This window comes from Lissotriton vulgaris, chromosome 2_1 (assembly GCF_964263255.1).
Source record: "Lissotriton vulgaris chromosome 2_1, aLisVul1.2, whole genome shotgun sequence".
Lineage (NCBI taxonomy): Eukaryota > Metazoa > Chordata > Amphibia > Caudata > Salamandridae > Lissotriton > Lissotriton vulgaris.
In genome coordinates, this window is record NC_141687.1 from 269366492 (window position 1) to 269384059 (window position 17568).

General features: G+C 45.3%; 1 protein-coding gene across 2 annotated transcripts in view; it reads right to left on the bottom strand.

Moving 5' to 3' along the window:
- The window catches only part of USP32 (ubiquitin specific peptidase 32), a 1504025-nt gene that overhangs the window by 551166 nt on the left and 935291 nt on the right, over positions 1-17568 (bottom strand). Inside the window, exon 16 of one of the 2 annotated variants that reach the window (XM_086954917.1) lies at positions 16430-16589. In XM_086954917.1, coding sequence (XP_086811043.1) covers positions 16430-16589 — 160 coding nt within the window. The remainder of the gene's footprint in view (positions 1-16429; positions 16590-17568) is intronic. The other variant, XM_086954918.1, reaches the window with a different exon arrangement.

The following is a 17568-nucleotide window of genomic DNA, read 5'->3' on the forward strand; positions in this document are numbered from 1 at the left end:
TTCTCCTACTTCGGTGGACTGCCCTGCTTGCTCGGTGCCTGCTCTGACTCTCCTGCTGTTAGTGATTCCCTTAGACCTTGCTGGTCCCAACGTTACTGTTTCGTTCCCAAAGCCAGTTGCGACTACCAAGACTTATTGCTGCTCAAGCCAGACACCGACCACCTAGTCATGGACATCCAGCGTGTGACAGCTCGTGCAAGGCTCATGGTCTTCCTCAGCATCGGCTGGTCCTCACAGCTGCAGCGACAAGGTCACTGTCAATTCATCGGAACCTCCCAACATCTGTGGACATTGCTCCTCTGTGCCTCCTGGTCACTCCTGAGTGGCATCGACCCAGTTCCGCAGGGTTTTCACTTCCAGAATCCTACCTTGGAGTCCACCAGACATCTTCACCTTCTTCTCTAGAGGCACTTTTCTCCAAGTCTTCCATTGTCATCTATTGAGGTTTCCGAAGTCTCTTCACCGCTATGCGCCAGGATTCCCTGGTGTAGGTAACTTGGTTCACGGGGCATCTACGGGTGGGGTGGCTCTCCAACCTTCCGTCCTCCAAGGGAATTCTTCAGGGTCCTCTGGGAAGGGTCCTTCAGGGTCCTTCTTCTGCGAAACTGCAACCGTGACTTCTATTTTGACTTTCATTGGTCACGTGGCTGTGTTGCCACTGCACACAACCTCTGTGGTGTTACAGGGTACTTACCTTGGGTGGTTCTTTGTGTCCCTGACTCCTATGGGTCTTCTGGTCCAAGTCCCGGCCTCGTCTGCAGTCTGCATCCCACTTTCTTACTATATGGTTTGGTTTCCCCCCGGCGACCACTGAATTTTGTGCCACTTGCCTTATTGCATTTGAAGTATGTTGGTGCATTGTGTCGATATCTACAGGTAGGATATATACCAATGTATTACTGAGTGTTGAGTAATACATAGAAATATATTTATATAAACACTGTGTGGTTCTTTTTCATTTGATTGACACCCTAAGATTAAACTGGCAAAAAAGCTGCTTAACACACCTTCAAGATAAGCTTGAAGGCTGCTTTCCACAGCTACCACTTTGAAAGCTTTCAAAGATTATCAAAGACCACTAAAATCACCATGAGGGCTGCCTGGATTAGTGCAAGGTGCATCACTGAAATACGTGTGCACCCTATACTAAGCCAGTCTCCTACATTCAGGAATTACTTTCAGTAAAGGAGCGATGATATGCCACATCTAGTGATCATAACCTAGAATTACCAGGGCATTGGCCATCTTAATTGAGGTTGCTGCCATAGACAAACATTTTTGACCTATATTATCAATGTGTTTGATATCCTTGTCTGGAGGACCAGATGAAGGCATTGATGGGGTTTTGCTTCTTGAGATGCTGAAGAAATCACTGAATATGTTTTTTAATGGCCAGTGAGACATGCCAGCGCAGTATCCGGACTCTCATACTTTTTCTTCAGACAACGTATCACTGCTGGAACTGTAGCTGGTATCTCTATTAATTTTAAACCTTCCGAGTAGACAATCAAGAATGGGTATGGCTGTAACAGACTTTCTAGATTGCTCTTTAAAGTAATTTAAAAAAACATGGTTGATCTACAGACGCCATTGATAGGTTGAATTTCTTGGCAACTCTATTAATGAATTAAATTTAGAGATATCATCTGTAGAATCCTGTGGATTCGTTCAATCATCATTTAAACTTGAACAATGAATTTCCCTCTGTTATCACCTTGTCCTCCATTGCCTTGTGGAAGTTCACCATCCTCCTTATCCATATCTGAATATACAGAACCATTAGGGTTAATATTATTCATGTGTTCTTTGAACAGATCTGGAAGATGGTTATCTTGGCAGTAGCGGAGGAGGTAAGAACGATTGACGAAGAGGCAAGAGCAGATGGAAGTGGTGGCAGAATGGGTGTAGCAGGTAACCATTGTAGGATTATTGCTGATTGCTGGGGTAGTAACTTATTGAAAGTATCCATCATCTGTTGCAACTTGGATAAAAAGGCCATGGTCACCTGAACCACATCTGGTTTATTATATCTTGGTGTTTTCTCTCTCATATCAATTTGAGTAGTTTGAGACATATAATCTTGTTGAAAAACAAATTAGTTGTAGGACTCATCATTCTCCATCAATTTGAGCTGGAGGTAAATTGGACACTTTTAATAGTGAAAAAAACATCTCCTCTGAAGTGTACTGTTGACAGCGTGGTCATCAACAGTCTCGTCGAGGGTGATTTCGCCATTGATGGCATGATTGTTGATGATGGAATGGTCACTGTCGACAAAGTTCTTAAAGTCGACAACGGTGTAGATGTCAGCGGATGTAATCTTATCACTGACTATGTTTTCTTTGAAGGGAAGTCTTATGAGAATTTCTTCTACATCTCTGTAGGTTGACCCCGTTTATAGTGTTTAGAGCTATGCTCATTCTGCAAACTACCATAAGAGATGGCTGAAAGTGCTGCACCAAATACATAAAGCTCAGGAAACTGTACAAGTGTCCTCTTGTGTGCTGCCTTCGTGGCAGCGCAAGGAGGGGCACTTGTCACTGAATCATCCCCTGAAGATGAGGACATCTACTTTAGAAGGAGAATAATTCTCTTTATCCATAAGGAATAATGCCAACTTCCTTTCTCTGTCCTTAAAAGTTTTAGTTGGACGAAGTCTTACAAATATCGTACTGTGATGCCTTATCAATTGGATGAACAAGTTACTTACCTTTGGTAATGCCTTATCTGATACAGACTATCTAGCCGCATATTCCTTACCTTATAATTATTCCCAGGCATCAGACTGGATCCAGAAATGTTTAGTGAGCAATACCCTTGTGCTTGGTAAGTGGCGTCATTGATGTCAGAGGTGACATGTACATTGACAATATAGGCACCACCCCAGCGCGCTGATTAACTTTTCGTCTCGTGACTTTCCACACCAGGAGTGCAGAGCCACAAAGAACACTGATCACTGGTGTGGAAAACCAAGACCCTGAAAGGGAAATAGCCTTGATGACCCTAGAAATGTTTCACGGCAAGGATGGGTGGGTGGGTCGGTAAGGAATATGAGACTAGATAGAGTCAATACCAGATAAGGATTTACCAAAGGTTAGCATCTTGTTCATCTGATAGAGACTACTAGCCACAGATTCCTTACCTTAAACCAGATACCAAAGCAATACCTAGCCAAAGGCTGGTCTGCAAAACAGTTTCACACTGAAAAATCCTGCAGGAACGAACAGGCAAAATGCCAGTCCCGAAGGACATAACTATCTAGGCAGTACTGCATGGTGAAAGTTTGCAGAGAAGCCCAAGTTGCTACCTGGCAGATGTCCAGGACTGGAACTCCATGTGCTAATGCAGTGGTCGCAGCCTAAGCTCTGGTGGAATGAGAATGCAAACACTCAGTGTGTTGCTTCTTGTCATGTGCACAGCAGGTTTTAACGCATATTATGGTCCATCTAGAGATGGTCCATTTCGGCACAGCCTTCCTCTTCTTGGCTTCAACATATCCTACGAGGAGTTGGTCATCCATCCAAAATTATTTTGTGCAGTCAAGGTAGAACGACAATGCTCTTTTTGGGACCAGTTGATGGAGTCCCTTATCTACCTTAGAGGGACATGGCAGAGTATAAAGAGTAGGCAGGGTGATGGAATAGCCTACATTATAGGGAGTGACAACTTTTGCCAGAAAATAAGCTATAGTGCAAAGAACCAGTTTGTTTGGGAAGATGTTGAGGCATGGAGTCCTAGATAACAAAGGCTGGAGCTCCCTCACCCTCTGGGTAGATGTTATGGTCACTAGGAAGGCTGAATTAATGGTAAGAAGACTGAGAGTACAGTTGTGTAGATTATCATACGAGCCACATCAGAAATATGAGTTAGAGATTGAGGTCCCTCTGAGGCATGGTAAAGGGTGAAGGTGGGAATATATATTGGAGACCTTTCAAAAACCTATTACAACAGGGAATTTGAACTGGGACAGCTAATAAGGCAACCGCAGAAAGGCTGAGATGGCAGAAAGATAGCCCTTTAAGGTGCCCAAAGCAGAGGCCTGCTGGGCAGGAGAAAGAATAAATAGAAGAACCTGAGAAATGGAAGCAGAAAGAGTATCTACTTCCTTTTCTGCACACCATGCCATAAAATGCTCCAGTGGCTGGCGTATACCGTGTTGGTGGAGGCACTCCTTGCTGCCAAGATAACCTTGCAGACATCGATCTCAAGGCAGAAAGCTGTCAAATATCACCGCTAAACTTCTACGCATGAAGGCGGAGCATTGACAGGTTCAGGTGGAGAAACCTCCCATGCTGCTGTGACAGAAGATCCACCCAAAGAGGCAGCCTGATCGGAGGACCAAAGGCCGTGTTGAACAGCTGGGGACAATAAACCCAGTACGGAGCCACAAGGATGTTTTGGGCCCGGCCGCTCCTGATCTTCTCGAGAACTCTGGGTAGGAATGGTATGGGCAGAAAGGCGTACAGGAGGACTGAGTTCCATTTAAGACAAACAGTATCTCAGAGCAAGAGCGGTCTTGAAAACTCCTGGTAACAGATCTAACCAAGTTTCTCCCCACTGCTGAAAGAGGCCTTGCACCACCTCTGGATGGAGACGCCATTCGTGATCCACTAGGAGTTCAGAGAGGCCGCCAGGTGTTGAACCACCAGGGAAATGCCTCTTTCTTCAAGTCATCTCCAAAGGCACAGGCCCTCCTGACAAACGGTCTATGACCCCACCAGCACCGTTGGTTGTAGTACCACATGGCGGTTGTGTTGTCCATGAACACCTGCACTTGATTGAAGGTAGGAAGGCTTTCAAAGTGAGCCGGATTGCCCCGAGCTCCAGCAGGTTGATGTGGAGTCCAGATTCCGCCAGAGGCCTCTGATCTCCACCCCTCCCAGATGGCCGCCCCATCCCAGTAGTGGTGCAGCTCACACTACTGTCACATCTGGTTGGGCAAGGGAGAGGAGTCTGCTGCTGACCAATTGGAGTTTCTTAACCACCACTGCAGATCTTTTGCAGTTCCCTCCGAATTCTGGACCATGTCAGCGAGATTCCCCTGATGCTGCGCCCACCGGAACGTCAGGTCCCAATGCAGAGCCCACATATGCCAGCGACCTTGTGTTACAAGTGGGTTTCAGGAGGCCATGAGGCACAGCAGTCTCAGTCGCACCAAAACCCAGGATAGAGTCTGAAACATCAGATCATAGCCTGAAATACATGGACTCACCGTTTGGGCGCATAAGCCCGAAAATGCAATGTGTCCAGATCACCTCAGATGAAAGCAAGAGTCTGATAGGGAGTCAGGTGAGACTTTGGCACGTTGATCCACAGGGTCCGGAAGCAGGAGACGCTAGGTGCTGAACAGGTGACAGGCGTTGCGGGCCGTGTGCCATTGTTGCCTCCACCCCCTCCCGAGACCCATGGGGTGTGAATCTTGTAAATCACATACTGTAACAGGTACCTCAAAATTGAAGGTATCCCATCACTTATGGTTTGTTTTTTGCACTTCAATTTTTCCGCACCTGCTTTTAACTTTCACGTCCTCTGGTAGGGTGGGCCTTAGCGTGCCCATACCGCCGAGGTACACCATCTTACGGTCCTGATGAAAGCCCAGTAAATGACACCTAGAAGGGCAGAAACATGTTGACCCCACTTTAAGAGGAAACAACCAAGTCATTAACTGGTAAGTTTCCCACACATATTTTATCCATGTCAGACTGACCGTTGAATAAACCTTTTTGTATGGTACAGTTTTTGACATTTTCAATCCACATTTCTTTTTGTTTTTGACACCTTTGCCACAAAGAACCAGCTAAGCAGTAATCTGGCGTTATAGCACACCACGGAGGCACTCGGCTTCTCCTGGTGGGCCCGATGATGAAGCATGTCACCACCCAGGGTGGTGAGTGAGGGCTTCCTGAAAAATCCCCACTGATTTCCAATGTGACTTATTCAGGGGATTCTTTCTCTATTCTTTCTCTGTGTGTAGTGCTCATACACTTTTTCCTCGACACTTTTGTTGTTTAACAACGTTGATAGTGACACCAAGCGAGTGCAGGACGTCGCAGTTGTCTGGAGGTGAGAAACTACTACCTGGGGCGATCCCGCCTTTAACAGCCAGTAGTAGAGACAGGGGTGGAATGGTTTCCCTGATCTCCGCAGATAAGATGCAACCACCGCCATCACCTTAATGAACACAGAGGGTTGTTGATAAGGCCAAAGGGGAGCACAGCAAATTGATAGTGCTCATGGCCCAGTGTGAACCGCAGCTAATGCCTGTGGCCAGCAAGACAAGTCCAAAGCTACCAACCAGACTACTGGGTTGAGGCCAGACAGAACTTGAGCATTTGAGAGTATTTTGAATTTTTCCCTTCTCAGGAAGAAATTGAGAGGGTGCATGTCTTTGATAGGACAAAGGCCTCCATCCTTTTAGGGCACCAGAAAGTAGTGGGAATATCAGCCACAACCTACGTCTGGCATCAGCACCCTCTCTATGGCTTCCTTGGCTAAGAGAACCACTACTTCCTGGTGGACTAAGAATGGTCCTTCAACAGCCTGCCGCAAAATGGTTGAATGGGTGGAGGGGTAGTCACAAAGGTGAGAGAGTAGCCCCATCAGACAATCTGGAGAACCCAGTGGTCTGATGTTCGACCTCCAGTGGTGCAGGTGACGGCGCAGCCTGCCTCCCACTGGTTGCCCACGATGGTTCGGAGGGCAGAACTAAAGAGGCTTGGAATCTGCGGCTGTCGGAGGATGCTGGACTGGTTGGACTTCTGTCTGCCTGGCCTACGGAGTCTGGGGGTACCATGTCCCCGGCCACTCAAAGGATGGGGGGCTTGCGTGCTCTGTTGGCTAGGAGGGTAAAGATGCAGCTGGAAGCCCATTCCTTGGCTACGAAAGGAACGAAAGGCAGACTGAGGTCGACGGGTGCCATGGAGAGGCCCAAGTAGCTGGCCGTAGCTATGCTATCCTTGAAGCGCTACCGCGCAGAGTACGCCTGGTCTCCGAAGAGACGGAAGCCAGCAAAAGGCATGTCCATAAGCGAAGCTTGCACATCACCTAGAAAGCCAGTTCTCAACTAGGCGTGGTGCTGTAAGGACATTGACAAAGTCCTTGATGGTGCTTGACCTCATAACATTTGCAGAGGTGGACTGGGGTTGCTTAGGCTCCTGGGAACTTAGGGAGGCGCAGAGCCAGCCCAGGTGCAGGCTCAACCACAGAGCCAGGCTTTGAATGATGACAATCCCTAGTGTCATTGAATGACTTTGACGAACGGGGTGAAGTCTAAGATATCTCCAACGTCTTAATTTCTTTCTTCTTGTGGAACTTACCCAAATGCCCATACAACTTGGACTGCAACGAACATCGATGGCTCCTTGACTGTTCCTGGGACCTTCCTCTCAACTGGGATCATGACCGTCCTCACACGTTGAGCGGCAAGGAGCTTGAAGGACAGCTCCCCAAAGCCTCGGGTGCATGGCACAGCATTCTACGCAGGTTTTTGTGTTGTGGTCGCAATCAAGACACCACAATGTAAGTCCATCACTGACATTTGTCGGTGGCAGGTGCCGCAGGGCTTTAAGACAGCTTTCCTAGTGGACATCCCAACCACACCAGGATAAAGATCTAAAAAAACTTCGACAAAAAGTCAAAAAGGGTCAGTAAAAAAGTGGCTGAAGGCGTAGTTCTCGCCGGATCTGCGCTAACTGGAGCATAAAGAAAAGAACTGATGTCAGCACGGTGGATCGCCTATGTAAGCACCGCACACCTCAATTCCGGCACAGATGATATCGCCGATCCAATCAGAGCCGGACAACGTCACCCACCAACGCACAGGGGTAGGGGTACTGCTCCAGAAACATTTCCTGTCCCAGCCGGACACATGGGGATAATTCTAAGCTAAAGAATCTGCGGCAAGAAGTGCCTATCATATCAAGGCAATAAATACAAGATAACCTGTGTAAATCCTCTTGTTACCACAAGATGAACAAGGATTAAATTGAGATGACGTCTCTCTGTCAATCATGGTGACAGTTAGTTGTCAGAACAAAAGATCTCACTAGTGCAGAAAATAGTAATCTTCCCTAAAAACACACAGTACCCTGGTGCTGAAGATAGGGCTCGTTCAAACCCAGGGTAGGCCAAAATAGTTACAATTTCAGATTTACTGAAGCGTCAGAGCAGAGCTCTGCCAGGGGACTCCCTCACACAAGACTTGCAGTATAAATCTGAGCTATTGTGGCCTCTAGGAGGAGCTGAAGAGCATAAGCGTCCACCTCATTGGGTCGTGTTTGGTATCTTTTAAATGAGGTGGATGTGCTACTAAAGAGACTGTTGTTTCATGCCAATGGCCTTTTTACACTGCATACTGGTACACTGCATATTTTTACACTATTTACTGACGATGAGGCATTTTCCAAGCATGTGAATATATAAAAGATCCAGTTTTGAAGAATTCAGTTTTGGGATGTCCGTAAGAAGGTTGCACTTTGATTCAGCACACAGAAGGGGCAACATTAGCACTTTACAGACCAAAGCCATGAACATGAAAACTTCATCACACAGTAGGTCCGAAAGATGAAGGAAATTTACTTCAGGGGTGTTATCAAGGTCACTGGCATTTCAATATCCATTAGAGATCATCATTTGTGTGATTAGGAGGGAGGATATTACCTGCCTCCATATCATTCTTCTCCAAGCACATCTTAATCCAAGCAGATTTCTTAGATGTGTACAAACCTCTCAGTTCTGGGGAGAGGATCAGCAAAGGAGGCCTTCAACTTTTCATTAGCCACCCAAATAATCTTTTATGACTGAGGTGACAAGAAAGGCAGTGTTAGAGATCACTTCGTAATCTGTGATGAAAACAAGTGTACTTGCTCACTTTGCCACTGGATTGAAGATAGTCTCGCTGATGAGGGTTATGAACCCGGAACCAGTCCCAGGATGCTTGTTTCCGGTCCAGGGAAGACATGGCTTGGCAGTTCGGGCTGGACTGTTCCCATGAGGCACAGGGTCAGACTGATTTGCATATGGCCATGTCTGAACTGGGGTAGTGGAGTGAGCTAAAGAATGGTGATGGATTAAACCCAGATCAGTCAACTGGGGGTGAGTGTTTGATTTGCTTAAACGGTCCGTCGATCATCCCCTTTGGTATCGCTTTGTTCGCCCTAAGTTGGCAGGGTATGCCCAGACGTGGGTCCCTTGCTCACTTTGTCACTGGATTGAAGATAGTCTGGCTGATGAGGGTTATGAACCCGAAACCGGTCCCAGGATGCTTGTTTCCGGTCCAGGGAAGACATAGCCTAGCAGTTCGGGCTGAACTGTTCCCATGAGGCACAGGGTCAGACTGATTTGCATATGGCCATGTCTGAACTGGGGTGGTGGAGTGAGCTAAAGAATGATGATGGATTAAACCCAGATCAGTTGACTGGGGGCGAGTGTTTGATTTGCTCAAATGCTCCGTCCATAATCCCCTTTGGTATCGAAAACAAGTGTACTGGCACCTTGGGCAGAGATGACTGCCGTAGAATTGATGTGGAGGATGGCGCCTGTAGAGGCATAAAGTCAGTTGCGTCGTGGTCAGAGCTAAAAGAATTGCTAAGCCTAAAGGTTCTGGGCCCACCCCTGGTAGCCATAAGAGGCCTTGGGGGATTAGGGGTAACCCTGAAGATATCAACCATGGCCTGCTGAAATGCCACAACCTGTGACTGGTGGGCAAAAGGAGACAGAAACTCTGGTTTGAGGTTATTTTAAGGACCAGAATCAATATTGAGAAGGATAGCGAAGAGACTGGCACTGCTGGCTTTCTCAATGTGTCCACGAGTGGGACAGTTTCCTTGAAAAAGAAGAGGTCTTCTACTTTTAATGGTATTTTTTATGCTTTATGCAGGACGACACATTGGTGGATCATTCCCTGCCAGTACATTTACAGGAGGAAGAGAATATGGACCGCTTGGGGTGTCCTTAGACAGAAATAGTTTGGTTTCCTGCTCCCGGATGGCTTTCAATTGCATGGAAGTACAGGAGCACAGGAGATAATGTTCAAGCCCCAGACACCACTTGCAGGCCCCGGGACACCAGTGGGAAAAATACCTTAACCCTTACAGTTGTGGGTCAGTAGCCCCTGCTTGCCCCATGGACCGCTGATTGGAGTCTGATAATTAGTCTTCCTGGGGATTCGCCCCCTATGAATATCCCTAGCTGCCAGATTTGATCCATGAAATTTCCCTCAAGTGGTTGCTGCTAGTGCCACAAGTGGTGGCGCCCAAATCCATTTTTGGCTCCTCCTGTCTATAAAGGGATGAAACTTATACATGGTTGACCCGCCATGCTGGTTTCAGTTCCCATTTTTCAGTGACGCACCAGTGCAGTCTCAGAGCAGGGGCGGTTCTAGGCTCATGGTGGCCCTGGGCAGGGAGCGTAGGTAAGCGGCCCTGGAAGAGGGGGTCCAGGCGGGGCGGAGCCCCTGGAGCTCAGGAAGGTGTTTTAGTAAAACGTCCAGAAAAGGCGTTAGATGACCAGTACCTGCGGCTGCTCCTTACCTTCCAAATTCGCCTCAAAACTATAAAATTTAGGAGGAGGAGGGTATTGACCCCCTTGGTGAGAAACCACCACTGCCAATCAGGAACCAGGAGGAACGCAGGAGCGGAGGCCAGTGAAGATGGGGGGAGGGGTGTTTGGAAGTGGACAGAGCCGGAGGCCGCCAAATCCTTGCCGGAGGCCGCCAAATCCCTGCCGGAGGCCGCCAAATCCCTGCCAGGGGCCGCCACGCAAATATGTATCCATCCTCAGAGGATTATTATATTAAGGATATATATTGGCACAGCGGCCCCTGGGGTTTGGTGGCCCTGTGCAGGTGCACAGCTTGCACATGCCTAAGGCCGCCCCTGCTCAGAGCTCTTTGGTGTCCAGGAAATTCTTAAAAGTTAACCAGGCTTCTGCAGGAGAATGTGTCGCATTCACTTCCTGAAGTCTCAGAGTTTAAGCCTTGTTGACTACGTCGAAGGATGATTTCTCTATCAGACAACCATAACATCTGCATGTGGTCTGATGCTTGACCATAATCTTTGATTCAACGACACCACTGGCAGAGCTGCAATTAAGCATCTGCTTGTGGGGCACACTGGCTGCTAGCAGGAACTTACTTAAGCTTCAGTCAGGCCTACCCCATGGGCACACTGCTCCAGCGGGTTTAGGCCGAGAATGAATGATCACAGTCACACTGCCTGAACCGCAAGTCCTTTGGTCTACTTTCCTATTGAGTTTGTCAGATGGAAGATAGGCCAGAGTCAGTTACAGAAGTCCCTTCCATAATACTCTCCTCCAGCAGTGTTGGCGCTTCTTTCCCTCTTTCATAGGCAGGATATCTTGGTACCAAGGAAGTCCAATATTTCCCCCTTTAGAACAGACTCCTGGCAATGTTCCCTGAACTCTGGGAAGTTGGCTGTCTGTGAGACACCAACCCTCAGCGGAGAAGTTGTCCCTAACTACTTAGCGGAGTATCACCTCTTAGGTAGGAGAGACAACAAATAGGAATAACAATGGGTCTTGTGCTCCCATCATCATACTGCTTTCATAGATGAAGAGTGAGTGTTCCAGGTCTGCTTCCTTGGAACCAGTTTTGGTCAGTTCCCCTTTGATTTGCTCTTGACAGGCCATCTTCAAGGCATGGGCTCTGTCTGAAAAAATGCTCGGCCCAGCAAGAGAGTCTCCAGGTAGAGTTTCCACCACCAAAGTACAAAGAGAATAAAAATAGCTAAACCCAGCTTTTATGCCCCCTCTTCACAGAGATCAGGAAGAGAGACGTGAATTGGTGCCCCTTTAAAGGGCCCCTTTCCCCAACAGCAGATACTGAATGCTCCACTCTGTATGCTCTGCCATCTAACTATGAGCAGCCGTAGTCAGAGTCATTTACAGCCCAATGTGTCAAGGGCGGCTTTGGCCATTCTATGGAAAGTCTATCCCCGCTTTTCTCATCATAGCGTCTTGCGCTTGCCCCTCCCGTCTAACAGATGCCAACAACACACACATGCTGTCAGGAGAAAGCAGCATCTCTTCCATCTAGGACTCTGGACCAGGCTGCTGGCTTCCAAAATGGAACTTGCAGGCCTGTATCACTTGTACACGGCATACACTCACGTCTAGCACACACGCACAACACACACGCCCCCCTGGTCCCCCTCAGCTCCTTTAGACCTTCATGGGTGAGTAGTTGTGCTTTACAAACCTTGATTGATTGATTCAAGAATTTCATACATCACTTTTTGTATGCTCTCATTAGTGAAGCAGTTGAAGTGGCACTGGGGCATAGGACTGTGAAGGGAATACTGCATCACAATTATGACTGCCTTACAATAAGCAAAAGAGACACAGATGATGGATGGAATGCAGAGCAAATCAAGCATTCACCCCAGTCAAAAGATCTGGGTTAAATTAATCATTCTTTTGCTCACATGCCACCCCAGCTTAGATCCAGCCATATGCAAATCAGTCTTGACCCTGTGCCTCATGGGAACAGTCCAGACCGAACTACCAAGCCAGGTCATCCCTGGACCGGAAATAAGCATCCAGGGACCTTTTTCGGGGCATCACCCCTCATCAGCCAGGCTAGCTTGAATCAAGTGGCACTGTGAGCCCGGGACCCACGTCTGGGCATACCCGGCGCACTTAGGGCGAGAAAGCAAAAGACAGAAAGATTATGGACAGATAGAAGAGCAAATCCAACATTCACCCCCGGTCAAAAGATCCGGGTTAAATCCATCATTCTTTTGCTCGCCAGTGCCTTTGAAATTATGTCATAACGCCCACCCACTGGGCTCAGCTCTACCACTCATGTTCCCCTAAGTCTTTTAATAAAGTTTTGGTGGGAGGCCCGACTGCAAAATATTTGGAGGTGAGGGGTTCAAAGCAAAAAAGTTTGGAGACCTCTGCTCTAAAAGCAATACACTTCAATGCTTACAATGGAAGGCTGAATATAGCTATACATGTCACAATCTAGGATGCTGTGTCACAGAGAACTAACACTCAGAATTTGGCAGTCTTTCCGCCCACCTACCTGGCGGTAAGCCCGCCTCATTTAGATGCTGGAGTGCCATGGCCGAGAAAACGGCCATAGTCCTGCCAAGACTTCGATCTCTGCGGCTTCAGTAGGGTAGGCTGCAGCAGGCGGTGGAAGGACTCCAGCCAGAAATCCTGCCTCTATATTTGGTTCTGGCTAGTTTCAAAGGGAATTCCCATAGGAATCACTCCTACTTAGAGTTGGCGAAAAGGGACAAAAAGGGGTGAAAACTCAAATTTTTTCAGGGTGCAGGCTGCAATTTCTTACTCTTCACCTTCGTCCAGGTATCTCCTGTCTTAGTGCACCTTGACCACAATGGACCAGCCCCTCGTTTTGACAGATTCTAAGGTTAGTGTACTTGGTGTGTATGGGTAAACAGTGCATAGGGTGTGTATTTTGGTGGGTGCAGTGCAGAATGTTCCACATGGGGTCACTACATGTAACCTACAAACACAACATATGTGTGTTATACATAAAAAATAAAATGACACATACCTGTCTTCCAACCGCCACGGTCACCCCCCTGTCTTCACCTTGGCCGATAGACCACCGCCAGCCCAATGGGAACATCCAAATTGGCTGGGCAATGGAGGGTGGGTTGCCAGCACAGAAGACCGACACGGTCTTCTGTGTATCGCGTATACATTTAAATACACGCTGGCGGTTTAGACCCCCAAGATCTAAATCAGGCCCTATGTTTCGTTCTGGCACTTCAAAAAGGTTTCAAATATGCAATAGCAAAATATATATTTTGTATTTCAAATTTCCATTAGCTTCTATTCCTGCAGCGCAGTGACATTTGCTTGCTCACTTAGGTGCTGCCTCCAGACAGAGGATTTTCTATATGCATTTGCTCCAGTAAAACATACTGTATCAGATAGGAAATGCTTCTCGTGTGACACACACACTTGTCTGTTGTACACCCATATACTTGTGAACAAGCCACAAACCTTTTATAAGCACTTGCATGGTTTTTTGTGGCAGTGAGAAAAACTTCTCCTGGGTATTGTAATTTCCTTCAAGTCCTTTTGAAAAACTGTACTGTGAAATACATTATTCGTCCCATTTTTTCCAAAACTATTTTTGGGAGGGAAGTGAAAGGTGGGAGAAAGACGCCTTTGCGCCTTACTATGCCCTCCCAGACAATGTGTGGCTGGAATGATTTTTTCTGGCAGTGCGGTTACCGGCCTGTCTAGCCTTGGGATAGGGTTAATTCCAATAACATTCCAATTGAAATAGTACACCAGCCTCAAAGTGGACACTCTTTTGTGGCATAAGCAGGGAGGGTGCGACAATCATCTGTAATCCAGGTATGGATTGGTATATACTGTCAATAACAAGGGAAGCTTTCCTATAGTGCTAGAACGTTAGTAAATAATGCATGTGACATGGTCAGGTGGAATGCAAGTATTGAGTTCAGTCCCAGGAGCCATTCCCTCAAACCACAAACCCAAAACCCGATAGACAGGAAGTCTACCCCCCACCCCCTCCCCCCGTCCCCAAATCCAAAGCACTGATGTGTTGAACCTTACAGAGTTTGTAATAAGAGGAAAAGACCCAGAGGCACTCTGGATCTAGAGATACATTCAGGAGGAGTTCTGGGGAAGATACAAAGCTTAGCTACTAGATAGGAGAAAGCCTCAGTATTCCTTATGATGTAAGCATGACAGGCAAAAATAGATATCCTTGCTCTTACAGAGGAGATATTCTCCAGTATTGGCTGTGCATAGCTGTTCTGTCAGCAACTTGAAGTAACAGTTTTCAGTCTTCCCACTAGAATTTAAAAGTAGCATTAAATTAAGAAGAGAGAGCCAAGACATAGAACTTTAGTGGCCTAGCATATGGCAAAATTAAAGCAAAATATAGCAGTTTCCTGTGAATATATACATATATTCTGAAATGTTCTTAGTAAAAAGTGACTAACATCACATGGAAATGGGTGCACTAAACAAAACATAAAAACGGCTTGAACTGGCTAGAAAGTAAATAATAGAGATGGGGCTTTTGCATATTATTACTTTAAGACCTATTTCCACAACAATTGGCAATAATGAAGAAAAGGAAAGGTAAACCATTAACATTTTACTTGCAGCAAAGCTACCATAAATTGTCCCCTTCAACACACACCGAAAAGCCTTTTTTTCCAATTACGGATGGCAATTAGTTGTAAGATTACAGCAAGAAAGCATAATTTTCAAATGTGTAACCCAAGTGATTACTGATTGAACAAATTAGTGCAAAGCAAAAACAAAAAGCCAAATTAAAAACAAATCTAGAGTATCTGTAAACCATATTTATTTGAATAAGAGGCTTTGGAATTGTGCAGACAGTGACTCACGTGATACAGAGCCTGCTGCAACATAACTGGTTTTGGCAGCTCATGCCCCAAGCATGCAGTTACTGACTATCCAAAGAATAAATGCTTGGAACAGACTTTTTGCCAATTGGTAAACACAGCAAAGATCCAAGATATGCACAAGATTTTTAAGAAAGAGCTTAGTTATATATTCAGCATGTAATATATATAATGACTTAGTTTGCAGATGACTGTGCAACTAGAGCACCTTTAAGAGAAAAGTTTCAATAGCAAAGCAAAAGGCATTATTTGCGTTTCTTTTTACTAACCTATTACCCTTTTTAAAGGATCTACATATTTATTTATTTTAAATCAGAAAATGCATAAGAATTCTTTACTGAAATCCTTATTACCCGAACAAACCACTTTCTAATATGAATGTTCTTTTAGTTTTAGCAGGTACAGCAGAAACATGCCTACAGTAGAAGCAAATTCTCATACCATAATCTGCAGACAGTTTAAAGATGTGGACATTTTACAGCGGAAGTCAGAGACTTGCTGAAAAGCTGTTGTCACTATTCATAGACACTTGTTACCTGATTGATATTTCAATGTATTAAAACTATTTGAAACTTGTGGACAGAAATATATGTGATGTCCTCTAAGTGGTTATTAGATACTTTCACAGAGCCTTGAAGGAACGATTAATTCAGAGAGAGTGACATTCTCAATCATTCAGAGAGGTGTGCATATTGTTTTAAGCTCTAATATGTTTGTGTATTTTGATCTTACATCTACTATGGTGATTTACTTTGTACATATATGGAGTATTATTGTGTTTTTACATTATGATCATTGAATAGTATCAACATTTTGCTGACCAAATTGGCTTTGTTTCAGTGGTTTGAAACGCTCTGGTGTCTGGTTTTGTTCTGCATTTGTGCATGATCTTGGATTTAAATTTCCCTCCAGTTTCACCGATTACCAATACTGTAGTCAACAGAGATGATTGGGTAGAAGCAACATAGCGGCAAACTGCCCCATGCATGATGCTGTGCTATTCCATTCTTGCTGCATTCTTACATTACCTCGGGGTAAATGCTGAGGAAACATTCTCAGGCTCATCATACCCATATTCACCCAGATGTTAGACTGCTGCTGTCTGGTTGCAGGCTGCTGCCTCAGGAACAGTAGGTAGCGGGGAAACAGCTCCAGTTCTGCCAGATTAGTTTTGCTGTTTTTGATGACCTAGAAAGGATTAAACGAAATTGGGTATCTTGCTTGTAGATGAAAGAATATTAAGTTATCAGCTTTGTATAAGTCTCAGAAAAAAATATGATCCATTTCAGGTGTGGTCAAGTCAAAATTCTTTATTTCAAGAAATAAATTCTTACAGAAATATTGTACATTACCCAATTCATTGACATACACAATTAGACATCATAAAATCACAGGTACATAGCACTTATCTGTATTAATTTGACCAAAATGTGTCACCAGACTAAGATGAATACTAAACAGTATACAAATTCAAATATCTACTTGCTAAAAACTATTAACTAGTCAGCAGTCCATTATTCCAAACAATTTAAAATATTTTAAAGTGCAGCAGATTGACCAGCAGCGTGCAACACATTATGACAACAAGAGAACATTATACGCTGAGCTGTGCAGAACCAAATTATCGAAATCCACACAGGTCTAATTCAGTCTAAACTCGCTAACAAAACCAAATTTCCCATATCAAGACCAATGTCATAATGAAGGCATCCTTCTAATTTAGTCTACAACAGCCTTGTAATTCAAGAAATATTGCGCCGACCCTTAACAGGTAAGTAGAAAATCTTTATTTGGATAAAAGAAAAATATCCTTAAAAGCATTTCACAGTAAAACCACAAGTCAGCACATTGTTATAAGAAATTTCGAAGCATGTTTTGCAACAGTTAATCAGTAAGAGTCGTCCGAATCGTGTTACTCAGTTTCTGTTGCACGTTAAAATTAACCCTTTATATGCTAGACGACGATAACACTTCGCATTAGAACAAAGGGGTTTGATGTACTAACAGTTGCCGACTTGCAACTCATAAAAACCAAACAATTCACAAAATTGATACTAGTTGTGCAAAAACGCAGTCCAAATAAAATAGGTTGCTGGACAGTGACGACCAATATGATAAAATGCAACTAGTTATAAGACAATTATTTTTAAACTTAAGGTTAAAATAC